The following is a 15,967-nucleotide window of genomic DNA, read 5'->3' as shown; positions in this document are numbered from 1 at the left end:
CAATGCTTTCAGATTACGTGAAAAACATGCTTTCTGGCAGTCACAGTTTCTCTCTCTCTCACACTGTTTCTCCCACCTCTCACCCACTGTTTTTTCCTCATTTTTTTCAGAGCTGTGCTGTTTTCCTGCCTCTTAGTCATCTTGCCTCCTCTTCCCCCCTTTCTCTCTGTCCCTCTCCTTCTCTCTCTTATGTCAGTCCACAGGTGGAACATGTTGGGCTGATGCTTTAGCCCCAGCCCAGGAAGTTGCTGACTTTATTACCGTGGCAGCTCTTTATCACCATAGAAGCCATCTATTGTTGCTCTGACCAGTGCCCTGTTACCGGGTCCTGCTCCAGTTGGCATGTGTAAAGAGATCAATAAAATCTTGCCACTGAAAAGGAAATCTCCAAGGGCTTCCCCCATTTGATTTCCACTGAAGAAGAAATGCCATTTCATTAGAATGTTACAAAACGCTTTTTTAACTTTGACATGGCCTTTATACAAAAGTTAACGTATGTGTACGTGTGCAGACACTGATTTAAATACTTCAAGGTCTTCAGCTGTAATCTAAGTCATACTTTAGTCTTCTGTTAATACAATCTGGAAACAGACCTAACGCACCATACTGCATCCTCTGCACTTCCGTGCTCATCACAACAAGAAATCTTGGCACTAAAAGGTTGCAAGAGACAAAATACAACATGGACTTATCAGTAAACAGTAGTCAGGTCACTCACACATAACAGCTCACACATAAACAAGAGCTGCCGGGTGCCAAATAGTCTGTACACACTACACAAACGGACACTGAGGCTAGCTGAGAAACAACTACACTTTATAATGACAGAGCCATTTTAACACCTACAAATTTCACAATTAAGCATACTCAAATACCAACTCACCTGTCATAGGACTCTTCCCATCACAATACTTGAACTCTCCCAAAAACACAGCAACTAACATGTCAAACACACTGCTAACTTCTTTAGCAACCACTTCCTTCCCCAAACACGAAGTAAAACCTCACTGGCCAATTTTTATCATAGTTCATCTCTACATTCCTGTGACTACATCACTATCAGCCCTAACTTCTACGTAAAACAGCACACTTTCTTGTACAAGTCAACAGGCCAATAACAGGTGCACATACACTCTCCTGCATCCAATCAAACACATCCCAAAGCATTTTATCAAACAGGTTCTTTTCCTACCATCTTTGCGGTAAAGGTTGATCTCCACTTTCCTCTCCTCCGACCCAAGCAGGGCCTGCGCCATCTGGGCGATGGCCAGCCTCTTGGTGTCGGGTCCGTACAGGAAGTTACATGTGCACGGCTTCTGCATGATCTCAGCACGCGAGTAACCACACATGTGGCAGAAGCCATCATTGCAGAAGATGATGGCGCAGTTCTCCACTCTTGCATTGGCTATGACGAATTTACGACCTGTGGATGGAACGAGACAAGGTTACTTCACTTTTCAGCACGACAACACCAAGGTCCATGTCATGATACTGGCGTGGGAGAGGGACACATGAGCAAACAAATGCATGGAAACAAGCCTTGTTAGTTTCAGGGTCGGCTAACAGTATGCATTTTGGGATACATAAGTTGAATAGGGCTATTAATTATTAAAGTTAATACTAACACCTGTGTTTTCCCCAGCTAGAGCACTCCAGAGTTACAGCATGTTCATGGGCATTTCCACTTGCAAAGCAGTTAGCAAGGAATGCTAATTAAAGACAACAAGAATCATCCGCGCATTTAGTTAATGTTAACAGTTAAATATAGCTCTGCTGCTATCTTACAATTTATATGAAATATTTGCATAATAAAAACAAATTTGTATAATAAAATTAATTAAGTCAGACTACACAAAGAAGCTGTTAAGTTATTTGTTTATACATGAATCGTTCACAAACCTTGTCCCTTCTTAACCAACGAAACAATATCACGTACAGTTTTCCTCCCATGAACACATTTTGAATAGTTTGTCACTTTCATTGGTTTTGAAGCAATTTTAGCCTTCGACAGCTATGTCAACCTCAAAATAAGAGGCCCACTTTCAAAATAAAATTGGATTTACACAATGGATGCAGGAAAGTGTATGTGCACCTGTTACTGGCCTGTTGACTTCTACAGTGTCTGTGCACGTTTTGGAAGGAAAGTGTGCTGTTTTACCTAGAAAATAGGGCTGATAGTGGTGAAGTCATAGTAATGAATCAGTAATAAAAATCTTCGTCCTTCAGTATTATTGGTCATTCACACTTTTCTTTTTACAGTTATGAAGTGATGTTGACGGCCGATTATGACTAAACCTGTATAATATCTCAAAAAATTTACCTACTTCTACACTAAAGGCCAGGTTTGCATATGAAAAGTATATTTACAATTTATAATTATAATAAATTTAGATAAAATATAATATATATATTTAAAACAAGTGTAAATCATAGCAGCAATCTTGGCAGCTCAATCTTGCACAAGCTTTGCTCCATCTCTCTCTCTCTCTATCTCTCTTGCTCTCTATCTCTCTCTCTCTCTAAACTACTTACTGTGGTAGGAGCCATTTAGCTCCAAGCCTCTGCTCAATGTCATTGGATGATCTGAACACACTCAGAGAGCTGCTACTGTGGCTTAACACACACACAGACACACATACACATACTCCCTCACCCATACCCCATTTTTTTTTACTTGCAATACGTGTATGAACTACAAGTCTTGAGTTTGGGCGAGGTGAACCTCTTGAGTTTCTTGTGGGAACGCATACAAACAATAGAAATCTGTGCAAGCACATAAGTCCTCTGTGGACGTGTGATTGTGTTTGTGGCGCATCAGAGTGCTCGTCTGACAGGCTGATAGATGGCCTCCACTAAAGAGCTTTAAGCTTCTGAAGAGCCCCAATGTTCCCTGTTACTTTCACTTATTACCAGGTCCCACTATGAGGAATACTGCACTCATAAATAGCCACATAGATGGTTAGAGGGTAGGAGGAATGGCTGGTGACAGACGAGGGTGGGTGAAGCGAGAGAACAGCAGGAGGAGGGCCGATTGAAGATGGATAAATGGATGGTTTGATTTGGACTTTGTAAAGGAAGAAGGAATGAAAACCAGAAGATACATTTAGAAAGGGGTGGATGAAGCATGGCAGGGAAGTGAAACAGAAGCAAGATAATGAATAGAGGGAGATTTGGCAAAAAGTAATGATAAAAATCATTTAAAAACAACCAGGACAAATTAAATGAGACTTTACAGAGACACAGATAGTAACCTATCAAGAATTAGAAGATAGATAGCAGAGGGGACAAATAATTACTACATTTACAAGCAGCAAGTGAAGCATGAATACCAAGCATGATTTGTCACTGTTTAATAAGGGAACAATTATTTTCTTGCAACAGATGCTGAACTCTATGAAGTTCGGACCACGTGTCGATCAAACATTTGGGCTGCTCTGCCCATGTGCTACTACAGCTTGTTTTACATTGGTGCATCTATTCAAAAAGACCTTGTCACTCTAGGAAGGAACTGACCCATGGGTCAAATTTGGACAAAGGTTCAGCTGTTTGGTCCAGACCATGGTCTGTCATTTTTGTTTGGATTGAACTGAAAAGTCTGAAAGTCTGTTCTAGACAAGAACATGAAGACACAAGACCCTTGAGACACAGCTCTTAAGGGCTCTGAATCCTACTATGCTGCATTTAAACAACAGTACAACATACATATAAAAAAGAAAGGTTCAAGCTGAATGCAAGCTTTAAGGATGGCTACAACACTGATACCATCATGGTTTGTCTTTCTACTGTTCCATCATCCACTCTGGCTGTTTCTGGTTAAATAAATAGGATCTTAATCTTAAAGCAAAAGGTCTATCTCTGCAAGGATTCTTTTTGTTGTTGTACACTAAGAATATCAAACTGAGCCGCTCAGTGGCAAAAACAAACACTTTAAGAGGAAATACTTTTGTACGTGTGATTGCCCACTGGAATTATATCACAGCCCATTTTGCAGTTGCCTGTATGATCCCGGACAGATTAAAAAAATTATACCTCCTCCAGCCACTTAAAAGTGAAAAAATAGGGTCATGATGGAAAAAGATTTCTCCTTTAATCACATATGCCGGCCAGCTCCAGCCACCGTGTAATCTCACCTCATCCTCCAGCTGGAATATAAGAGTCCTCACATAAGTTCAGAAAGCAACTTAAAAAAAGCAGAGCTCCCTGAAATGGCAACACCACTCAATCAATATTTCATTTTGAGAAAGACGAATCATAAAGGTGATAGATTGGCCATTTAGGCAGACTGAGGATGTCTGCACAAAGTTGAATTCTGTCTGGTTCTTTCTGCTGAAGTTTACAGCAAAGATAATGGTCACTCAGATGGTGGGGAAACACATCTGAAAGCCACTAATAAGGCTTCACTTTAAACAAGACATGTCCATTATAATGAGAAGAGATGCTGTAAAACACAGAACACTATTTTCCAAGAGAAGATTGCAGAGTCGTTCATCAGACATGTTTTTTGTGAGACCCTTGGGTAAAAGGAAAAAGTCATGACCATTAAGCTTTCTAGGTGACATAAATAACTTTGCTTCAGCCACAAGAATATTGTTGCAGTGAACGAGCCACGCAGATCCTCGCTTCACCCTGGGACTCAAAAAACTTTTTCGGTAATTTCCATTCCATGTTGGGAGATCCTCACAAAGGCTGCCAGCGATAAATCTTCCTCAAGGACTTCAGGCTGTGAAAAGGGAAGTGCACCTCATTGCTGCTGTAAACTCTGAGAGATTTCTTTCCTGTAATTGCTTCTTGCTCAGTATGTCAAGCTTCAGACCTTGATCTCAATGTACCTAAAACACAGTGCCAGCTCCTGGGAACTAGGTTTACAATGCTGGTGACAGGTAGGATAATCACTGCATTTATTAAAGTATTTGCACAGTTCTGCATGTGTCATCAAAATAAGTAACAAGCCAGGGGCCACTGGAATAACCAAAGTGAGCATTGAAAATGACACAATCAATTCACATTCAGATCACATTCATTCCATAAATCTAGACAGGTGCTGTATGGAGTCGCACAACAAGTATGACAAGCATAACAAGTTAAAAAATAACCAAAACGCTTGCAATAACTCAGGGTGACATCTCTTACAGAGACCATCTATTGATGCCAGTGTACCAGTTAGAATTACGAGTATATATGCAGTCCATCAGTCTGTGTCATCCAGGGCTGTGGTGCTATTTGTAGAAGTACCAGAGCACACATATGAAGCAGGCGTGTGCATACATGCACATGTGATGCACACACAGTTATAGTTGAAAATGTTATTTGAAATTTTGAAGCTAATGTAAGGCTATAAACAGACTACATCACGGTCGCATGACTTACACGTCACCACCACCACACGTCTTACTACACAATTACTATAAAGGTTTTCTATAAACTGATCAATACTCAAAATCAGAATCAGAATGAGATCTATTGCCAGGTAGGTTTTTACACAAACAAGGAATTTGTCTTGGTGCAATGGTGCTTAAAATATACAATCACACAAAAAATAAAAAGATAAATATATAAATTACACAATTTTCTCAAGTTGTAAAGTTAGAATAGTTTGTGACTAAAGTCAGCCTGTAAAGACAGACGAGTGAGTAGCTGAGTCTCCATGTACACTAATCTCCCCAACAACCTCTGTCGTCTCATTAGAAACTTGTTAGCAAATGCCATTTTTAACACACCTAAAGGCTTTTTTAATTAAATTATGGGACATGGGAACTGAATTCTGTGTTTAAGGACAACAAACTACATCATTCTATAATTGTAAGCTTTTTATAAAAAAAAAAAAAAAAGATTTTCTTTCACGAATCCATCCACTAAAGGGATTGGTTGGAAATTAAAACCTGCAAACTGCTGACTCCATGGTACATAGCTATGAGCTGCCACTGCACTACAGTGAGGCTGTGTCCAAAATCACTCCTTTATCTGATCATTCACTAAGTGACACTACTCTCTATATTATGAGGAGTCAATTGAGATTTTGGACCTTGGGAATCCTCATTATTCTTCACAGATCTTTAAAATTGCGTGCGTGGAAGAGACTTCATTGGCAAAGATTTATGGCTGAAATTATTGTTTCCTCCCCCGGGACAAACAGAGTTGTCCTCCAAATAGCCTAAATCATCGTAAACATAAAATAACTGTGCTGATTAGAGAGACAAAATAGTGCTCCAAGTACATTAGTGTTGGAGCACTCTCTGGGAGTGTTTTGCTGGTGAGGGCTGGCAAGTTTGCAAAAATTTACTCAAAACAAAACTGATATCTGACATTTTTATTTACAGCACATTTTTATTTCCTAGCTTTTATTGTTTGGTCCATAACCCACAGTTGAATCTTATCAATATGAGTACCTTTCTTTTCACACGATGGTGCAACACCCCCAACCACAGGGAAATGAAATATCTGCCCTTCCTTGTACCTGCAACAACTGTTTATTTGGCCACTAGGGGGCAGCAGAAATAATTATTGTAATTATGAGCACAAGTCAGAAAGAGCCGAGCTTTTAAGTAGATATGATGGACTTGTAAGCAAACAGGTATCAACATATATCCAGTAGGTACAGAGGGGCATTATTATTCATTTGGAGTTCTGTTTGTATACACCTGGCAAATGTGAGTCCAAATTTTACTCTTTTCACTTTGAGCTCTGATTTTGGTCTCTAACATCTGCTGAGGAAAATATCTGACTTTAGCTAATAATGCTACACTATGTTCACCAGCTGGTCTCTGACTACATGTGTTGGCTGTTATTGTACATTGAGATTTTAAGGACTTAAGTCAGATGCCTGAAAGCAATGACAGTGAACCAAAAAGTCTTGAGCTAGACAGCATCAACAAAGGCGGATAAAGCCGAGGATCGCTCCAGATTCAGTTAATTCATACAAGGAACACTTTTGCTCGTTGTTTTCACATTGTTATTTTAAAATAATATATTGACTAAACTGTAGCTACTTTAAGCTGTGTCCATTGAACTGGACTTTGTAATTATAACCATAACTATCTCCCAAGAGAAATCTTCCGACCCCAGTCTCCACCCTTTTCCAATCTCTCCAACCTCCAACCTTGCGCTGTCAATTCAGCAGACCTGTTTATTGCCTTCATGAGAAATGTCTTCTCTTGAATTACACGTTACCTTATTAAGGTGCAGTGAGACCGAAATGTGCTCCTCAATCATTTTTAATGAAGAAGGAAGTAAGACGTATTTTTGCTTCTGGTATTGATCATACCTGGTTCACCTTACACAGAGTTCAAAGTGGCTGAACTTCAAATCACAACTTGGGAAATATTCCTACCTCTTTAGTATCGTATATAGCTCCAAAGGACCTTAATAAATGTATCTCCTTGAGTCAAGCTTCTTTTGCAATGCCACTACAGTGCTGTGTGTCTGAATATATCAACAGCCTGGATCTTCCTCTACCCATTAGCAAGATTTTGCCAGAGAAGGTATTATTGCCCTTATGATGAATGAATTAATGAAAATTAAAACAAACTCCACACGCTGAGGCAATCTTTCTCGCTAAGTGTTCTTTGTTAGATTTGATTATGAAATGGCCCTTTAACAGGAATTACTCTTTACCAAGGAGGAGGGTAGACAGTGATTATGCCCTGTAAATGATGTCTCAGGAGCAGTTCACAGAGGTGATGCATAACAATTCCCCCTCTGAACCAGTAAGTCATTTCATAAGCATTGAGAGACTCATCTACCACACTTAGACATTTCTGCACACTTCATTTCTTTTCAGAATCATCTATTGACCAAAGACTCAAACAGTGCGGTGCACAAAGAGAGCCGCACTGTTTTGGAGTAATTGTTCAGCCGCTGCAGGTACTATTGTGTCTGAATGAGTTTTGAGGCTGCAGTTAAATGTTTTGTGGGTGTTGGAAAGATTTGTTTCTATATCAATTGTTGAGCCACAACATGGAAATGTGGGTTATGATTGTATTGATTGGGTGCACTTTTGTGTGTGTGAGTGTGTGTGTGTGTGTGTGTACGCATGTCAATGTTTTTGGCAGAGGGTGTTTTCTGAAAGAACCAATGATGATGCATCAAGCATCAAGTCATAACACAGTGTGACCCTGTGTTAGAAAATACAGAGGCGCAGCATGTAACACACTGGCTGATAAATAAAAGGCTTCTAATCAAGACAGAAGTCAAGGAGAGCAGACAAAACACACTCACACAGCATGCTGTGAGGATCAGTATGTACAGATTGGCCTACATTCATATACAAGTATGTATACATTATCAAATTATTAACATAAAGGCATAAAGGCTGAATACAAAACAACAACATGTAAAAGTGACTTTTTAAATCTTGGTCAAATATATATATATATATATATATATATATATATATATATATATATATATATATATATATATATGTATATATATATATATATATATCAGAGACTGTATTCCCTTCTTCATCTGTCTGTTGCCTAGCATTGTGTACTATATCTCATATATGAAAATCTCTTTGTTCATTTAAAAAAAAGTCACCCAAATCAAACAAACAATCCATTTATTGATCAAACAGTGCTGGAGTTAAAGTTCCATTGCGTCTAGGAAAAAAAAAAAAAACAGTTGGTAGTAAGGCCTATGGAAATATCATAGTTTATCTGAGGTGTTTTGAAATGTGATTCAAATCAGATTTCTACAGAAGTGTCTCAGTCCTGCTGCTCTGGCTACTCAGATTTCAAATTGTCTTTTGTGTCAATGGCAGTGCGATACACAACAACAACGTCAAATCCAGATTCACAGAAGTGCATCAGTGCAGCTGAGCAGAATCCATGCTGTAACTAGCAGAGCAGTAAAATGATGATGACAAAGAGAACAACAGTCTGTGGACAGTCATGCTGAAATATTTTGTCAGCATGATTGTTTGGAAAGTGAGACAACGGATGTCCTTCCTCATGCTTTCTTGTTGGAAAGTCACACAGACACACAGCATATAGCGTGACTGACCCCTTCATTGTTTATTGCAATAGGGTGGTGATGTCTGGACACACAAATCAGATATAATCACTTATAAATAACAGTTCCAACAGTCCATCTTTCAGATCCGATTTGAAAAACACATCTGATTCGTCTGCAGTCTGAACACACCCAAATAAATATCAAGCCATCCATCTACCCCAACATCCTGCCTCTGCAGACTTGGGTTCACACTACTTCCTTCAATGTGCCAAATGGAATATAGTCATAATTCCTATGGCTTCTAGAGGGCCTACTCCATTGAGGGTCAGCATTTTCTGTTTAGAGGCACTTACTGGACTGACTGACCCTGCTGAAAAAACCAGCATAGACCAGCATATTTCCATGCTGGTCTATGCTGGCATATGCTGGTTAGTGCTGGTTTGGTGCTGGTTTGGCTGGTGGACCAGCATGAAGAAGCTGCACCATGCTGGTGCAGGGAACACCTGTGCCTGAGTCCTGTTCAATCAACATCTTGATTTGCCACACCTGTCAGCTGGATGGCTTATTTTATTGGATTTTAACAAATGTGTGCTCAGCATCTGAAAGAAGAAATTATTTTGTGTACATACAAAAGAAACATTTTATAAAATTGTTAACTTAAACTTGTGAGAGAAATGGAAGCAACAAACAAAGTGTTGCATTTATAGTGCAGTTTGTTTCGGGTGCCCTCAAATGAGCCCAAAATCTTGCAGGTTTGAAGCTTGTATTCAATAAACTTGGTGTTCTGTGACAACCTCACTGACTCTGTGCCCCGTATTGGATTTCCACAGCCAAATTCACTCCTCCTCATACTCTGCAATATGAAATAAGTTGTTGACACATCCCATGCTGTTGTCACCAGCATACCAGCATCAACATACCAGCACCAGCATGGGATGCTGGTGACCAGCATGGGATGCTGGTCACCAGCATACCAGCACCAAAACACAACATATGCTGGTCTATGCTGGTTTTTCCAGCAGGGGAAACTGTAGATTTTCTGGACAGGATAGTTTCTGATTTTTTCAAAGATTTCCATATTCTCCAAGAAGAGCCCAGTTTATTCACATTTGTTCGCGGAAACTATAGTATATTACAATGTGGGTTTTGTTTTTGCAGCTCTGGCCTTTGGCTGCGTCACTTGCAACATTCTACTCACCAGTGCTTGCTTTGGCAGGTTGCAAACAATAGTGACATTATTACCCAAGCTGTTTGGTTTTTTTTTTAAATAGTTGACAGTGGCCTTAACTTAAATCTATCATCAACGTCACTGCTGGACTGAAATTTCAGGCGACATATGCAATTTAAAGGAGGGTTGCAACTTCCAATGTAGTGTTAGCTAGCTACCTAGCTAGCTACAGAGACATCAGCAAGCTAGCAGTCATTGTTTTTCGTCTGTAGCTAATAAGGAAAAGGACCACAGTACAACAAACAGAGAGTTCTGTTAAGCCCGGTTTTAAGTGTGTGCCTCTGAAATACTACCGTTTGGAGGTTTGGTATTCTTCAATTTCCTCCTCTCCCTACCTTAAAAGGTCTGTTATTCAAAGTCATGCAACAAGAATCAAGAGTGACTTTCCCCATTTTCACAACATAAAGTGGACATCCATCAAATCGGTGCTCCACAATGAAAACGCCTCTGCCCATCTCTCTCTGCATTAAGCGCACGATTATCACGTTCTCTCCCTCCTTCCTTCGGGAACAGACATATCAATCTGTCAAGGCTGCACGTCCTGGATTCAACAGGCTGTTCGCAGGGGAGACATAAACCAGTGGAAGGGCCTGTTCAGATATTCATGGGAACGGTGGAGATTGGCTGTGTGGATGCGTGTGATAGCCTGCCGTCATGAATTAGCAGCAGCAGCAGCCCTCAGTGGCTCATAAAGCTTGATGGGTTTGTCTGACTGCAATGAGCACTAGGCAATACAAAGGCATAGATGTGTGTGTGTGTGTGTGTGAATGTGTGTGTGTGTGTGTGTGTTTGTCATTTTCCAGCTGTTAAGTACGTGTTTTTTAGTCATTGTTTTAAGCTTTTTACGTGTTTTTTACGAGTCCTTCAGAGTGAATGGAAGCTTTAGAGATGAGGTATGTATAGATAATGGAGTCATTCTTCAGACACAAGCATAAAGATGATATATAGCACCATCTTGATATGGACATACTAAATGGCACTGTTTGAACTACTGGGTAAAAACCAGTTGAGTCAGTGTTTGTGCGGCTCAGTATTCACTCCACAGCTACATGCCTTAAATTTGGAATTATTCTACCAGGGAGAGGGTCAGGCACTGTATTGTTACGCTGGAGGCATTCAGAGAGGACAATGCAAGAGATGGCAATATTTGGAAGCAATGGGCCATGTGTTCAAATTAAACAAAGGTAATGGTGGGCAGCTATTCACAGCAAGTAAAGCATATTTTTCATTTTGTTTGGAGCACGCTTCTCTAAAAGGTGCTTTATAATGTCAGTTCATGGGCAGGGATGTTCAGCTTTATTTGACTTCTGCTAACATTTATCAGCAACCAGCAGGCAACTATGCTGTTATCGAACTCTCAACTCAGGTGGTATTATGGTAGTGTGACAAGTGTGAGTTCCACTCGGCTGTAGTCAGCTGGCAGTGGAGGAGTGGCCCACACCATCCATCCCTAAGAAGCTACGATTCCTGGGATTTGTCAATTTCTACTGTAGATTAATTTGTGACTACAGCCGTGTCACTTCCCCCCTACCTAACTGACTTCCTCCACTTCACCTTTCACCTGGTCTCCCGGAGCTGATGCTGCCTTCAAGAAGCTGAAGGGACTGTTCATTCAAGCTCCCGTCCTTCTTCATCCTGACCCGGCTCATCAGTTCGTGGTGGAGGTGGACGTCTGAGACTCCAGCATGGGGGCCATCCTCTCCCAGTGCAGCACTACAACTCACAAGAATCATCCCTGTGCCTTTTTGTCTCTCCCCAGCAGAAACTACAACGTAGGTAACTGTAAGCTTCGGGCAGAGGTCTTGGCTATCCAAGAGAAGCGACAACGGCTGGAGGGTACCCTGGATCCTTTTCTCATTTGGACTGTTGGGACCCACCGATGAAGTCATTCATTGTGGATTTCAAAATGGACTCTGAAATGAACTCAGTGTCCCAGAATTCCCCATTCTTCACACCTAGGTGCAGAATTCAGGTTTGAGCTACTATTGGTCAGGGTGACAGACCCCCTGCTGATCAGGTAGTCAAAACCCCAGAGCATTCAATATTCTCTCTCTCACTCAACGCGCTCTACTCCTTTAACTTTGGATCTTCAAGGGCTCCTCTCCACCTCCCCCCACGGGGCTGCCTGCCTTCTAGATCCCTTCTTCTGGGCCCAACAAGCTGTGGAGAGCTGCAAGCTGCATTGGCAGCAGGCCCAAAGAACTTCTCCTCACTGCAGCGACACGAGGTCCTGCCAATCTGAGGATCTAAGGAACACCAAGCAGGTTAGCACCGAGCTGCTATCCTTACAAAGTAAAGGAGCGACCAGTTTCCTCCTCTGCCGACTTTCATCAAACCTTGCACAGCAAGAGCAGCTTGTTCAACCTTGGAGCCCCAACTTTCTCCTGCAACCGCCAGCACCTTCTCCTCAAAGACTGGTAACGTTGAACTGGGCTTAGATAGCAAACCATAGCACGGCTAAGCACAGGACTTTAAACTCTGGTTGATGTAATGTGTTCAATTGATGTGTTTGTTCAATGTTTTGGTGTTATGGTGACCTCGAGTCAAGTTATTGGTAGTTTGCTTTCCTAGACGGCTAATTCGACATTAGTTGAATTATGCTTCACACAGACTCAGGGTCTCTGCATGCAACTAACCATCTTCTATAACCTGGCACCACGTCACACACACATACATACTCACAGACACACACATTCCTGGAGGCTAGAGCATATCACACCCACATGTGATATCATTGACCGCCATTGTTCCTTTGTTCTGCCAGGCACTCGCACACACACACACACACACACACACACTGGTATAGTACATGTTAGTTAGATTGTGTGTTTCCATTTTGTGTTAAATAAAAGATCTTGAACCTTCTTGCTGTCTATTTAATATTGTACATGAGTGAATGTTGCCAACCTCTACACTGTCAAGAACTCCAAAATCCTTCAACCATTACTAGCTGTCATGGTGAATTTGGTTGTAGTTATTAAGTTAATTATTAACCAGAGTTATAAACAGTTCAGTACGTTTTTATGAGACTGATTTAGTAAAATTGCTATCTTTTTCCCTTCTTCAAGGGTGGTGCCCCGAGGTGATCTAATGCAAATTGGATCATATTATTTATCATAATTAATAATTATCCCAAATAATCATTAATTATTATTGATAGCCAAATTTAACCTAAATCCCCCTTTTATTGTTGTTAAACACACCTTAACCGGGCCTTGTGTAAGGTGAGGCCCAACAGGACAAACCTCTCTTACCTGCACTCAGCCAGAAGACTAAACTCCCGCCAGGCCTGCTGGTCCCTCTTCCTGAGCCGAGATGACTACACCCTCTCCTGCCGCCACGGTTACAGAAATGAAAAACCAGACCAGGTCCAATCCCAGGTATTAGAGTGGGGCCCATAATCCAGGTTCAACTGCCACCCTGGAGCCCAGTGGACTTGGAGTTTCTTCGCCAGCACTTCTGGTGGCCCAGAAGTGACCCAAGGGACGTGGGTGAGGGACTTGCTGGTGTCTTCATCTCTCTCATGGACACACCGTTATCCTTACCATATGGACCACTTCTCCAAGATGGTTCACTACATTTCCTTAGTCAGGCTCCCATCCCCCTCTGAAACCGCTGAACTGCTCACCCTCCATGTTTTCTGGCTTCATGGACTCCCCACTGACACTGTTTCAGATAGCAGTCTTCAGTTCACTTCTCAGGTCTGACAGGCTTTTTGTAAGGCTTTTGGCACCAACTCCAGTCTCAGGTCGGGTTATCATCCACAGTCGAATGGACAGACAGAGCTAACCAGAGCGCCATTCGCTGCACAACAGCCCGTAATCCCACTTTCTGGTCCTCATTTCTCCCTTGGGTCAAATATGCACACAATTCACTGTCCAGCCAAGCCACAGGAATTTTTAATTATTAGTTTATGGCCGACAAAACAATCATTCCCTACCTGTTCACCCCACGTTTCATGTATCGCAGCTCAAGCCTGTGTCCTCCAGTTTGGATTTTTGTGTTTGGCGTTTTGTTTTGCTTTCTGTTGTGCATGCAGAGGTGCACTGAGAGGCTGGGCGGAGTTTTCACATCACTGGAGCTACTGACACACACACACACCTGCAGCAGGTTTGAAATTAGAACCTGTTAAGCCCTGCTCTCCATGCTACTTTGAAGCCTATTAAAACAACATTATGTAACTTTTTGACCGTAATATAGCAGCATCAGATTCATAATAATGGTGCTTCAGAGAGGGTAGGATCACAGCCTTACATACAAGTTTTCAACATATAACACTGTTTTAATACAATACGTTTTTGTTTGCAGTTAGCAACTACAATATGTCTGACGAACTGTTAAACTTGTTTCTAACAAGCACCTTAATACAAAGCCCTATCAAGTTTGACAACTTGACTAGACATTGATTATGAAGTGCAAAATGATTCAATATAAACAGCACATCTGGAGGGTTCTGTTGGGGTGAAGGATTACGCTGTTATGACAATAGGCCTACTAATTACATCATGTTTAGCGAATAATATACATTGTTTATGATCATGTTACACAATAAACCACTGACATTTCCAATGCAACATCATATCATGAATATGTGACTCCATAATGTCTGGTGGTTATGTTTTATGTAATTACCCCCTCCCCCGGCAGTCTCTCCTATTGGTGACATCACTGTCCACATGTCTCTTCCCCCAATTTCCTCTTAATGAGCTTTTGAAGCCAGAGAGGAAGGGGCTGATGAAGAGGCTGATTAAAGACGAGGAGGAAGACACCATTTCATATTCCCACAGATACAGAAACACAAACACACAGACTCATGAAACATGCACACATCTGAATGCACACACACATATACGATCTTAGATGCACGTACACGTTCACACAGATCCACCAACGCAGACTGAATAATTCACTAAGACCAGACCTTGGGGGCTTTGCAGTCTGCCAGTTTGTGTGTGTGTGTGTGTGTGTGTGAATGCGCCGTGTTTGTGTGTGTGTGAGAGCTAGTGTGTATGTGCGAGCGAGTGTATGTGCTTGGAATCTCCCTGAGTACACTGCGTAGGCGGATAAGGAGGGAAGCCCATGTGTTAGAAGCACAAGTCAACACACCAGCTCTGTGCCTGCTAGCTACAGAGACAGAGAGATAAAGACAGAGCGAGAGAGAGAGATTAAGGTGAAAAGAGGGAGAAAGAGATGAATGGATCACAGGAAGAAAGGGTGAAGAAGGGGGGAATGTTGAGAGAAAAAGGAGAAAACAGAAAGAAGCAGACGTGTGTGATCGGTTGGGTTACACCGACAAGCTGAAGAGATTTTTTTTGTCTCTCCCATTTCTAACTGTGCAATTGCCATGGAAACTGAAGATTTGACACATGCTAAATTCTCAAACACTGAGTGCTAACACTCGCTATAAATTCAGAAGAAATGTAGGACCCTTTATATGCCACGCTCTCTTTTACCAGCCAGCCTTGACAGTGTCCATAAACATGACTCTTTTTATTCTCAAATTTAATTTGTAATCAGATACTGTAGTGCTGCATCCTACAGACAGTGGATTAATAGCACTGACACACGATCCACTGCAGTGTTTGCATGACTGAGAAACTGTAGTTGTTTTAAGAATACATTCCTCAAAAATCTCCCAGAAAACCAGATTCTGCTGGATTTCACGTTTTCCATCTTTAATCTCTTAAGCGAGCCGAAATGTAGTAATATTTGCCCCTAAACAAGTTAGTTTGGATAAACAGATTCTATATTTGAGCAGGCTTTGATTGAGAGACTGTTGAATGA

General features: G+C 41.3%; 1 protein-coding gene across 2 annotated transcripts in view; it reads right to left on the bottom strand.

The window, feature by feature from the left end:
* Window positions 1-15,967, bottom strand: part of kcnh2b (potassium voltage-gated channel, subfamily H (eag-related), member 2b) — a 262,371-nt gene that overhangs the window by 227,440 nt on the left and 18,964 nt on the right. For both annotated transcript variants that reach the window (XM_030398671.1, XM_030398672.1), the window contains exon 2: window positions 1,193-1,423. In XM_030398671.1, coding sequence (XP_030254531.1) covers window positions 1,193-1,423 — 231 coding nt within the window. The remainder of the gene's footprint in view (window positions 1-1,192; window positions 1,424-15,967) is intronic.

The sequence above is a fragment of the Sparus aurata genome, chromosome 19 (genome assembly GCF_900880675.1).
Source record: "Sparus aurata chromosome 19, fSpaAur1.1, whole genome shotgun sequence".
In the NCBI taxonomy this organism is placed as follows: Eukaryota; Metazoa; Chordata; class Actinopteri; order Spariformes; family Sparidae; genus Sparus; species Sparus aurata.
This window is presented reverse-complemented; position numbering and strand designations above follow the sequence as displayed.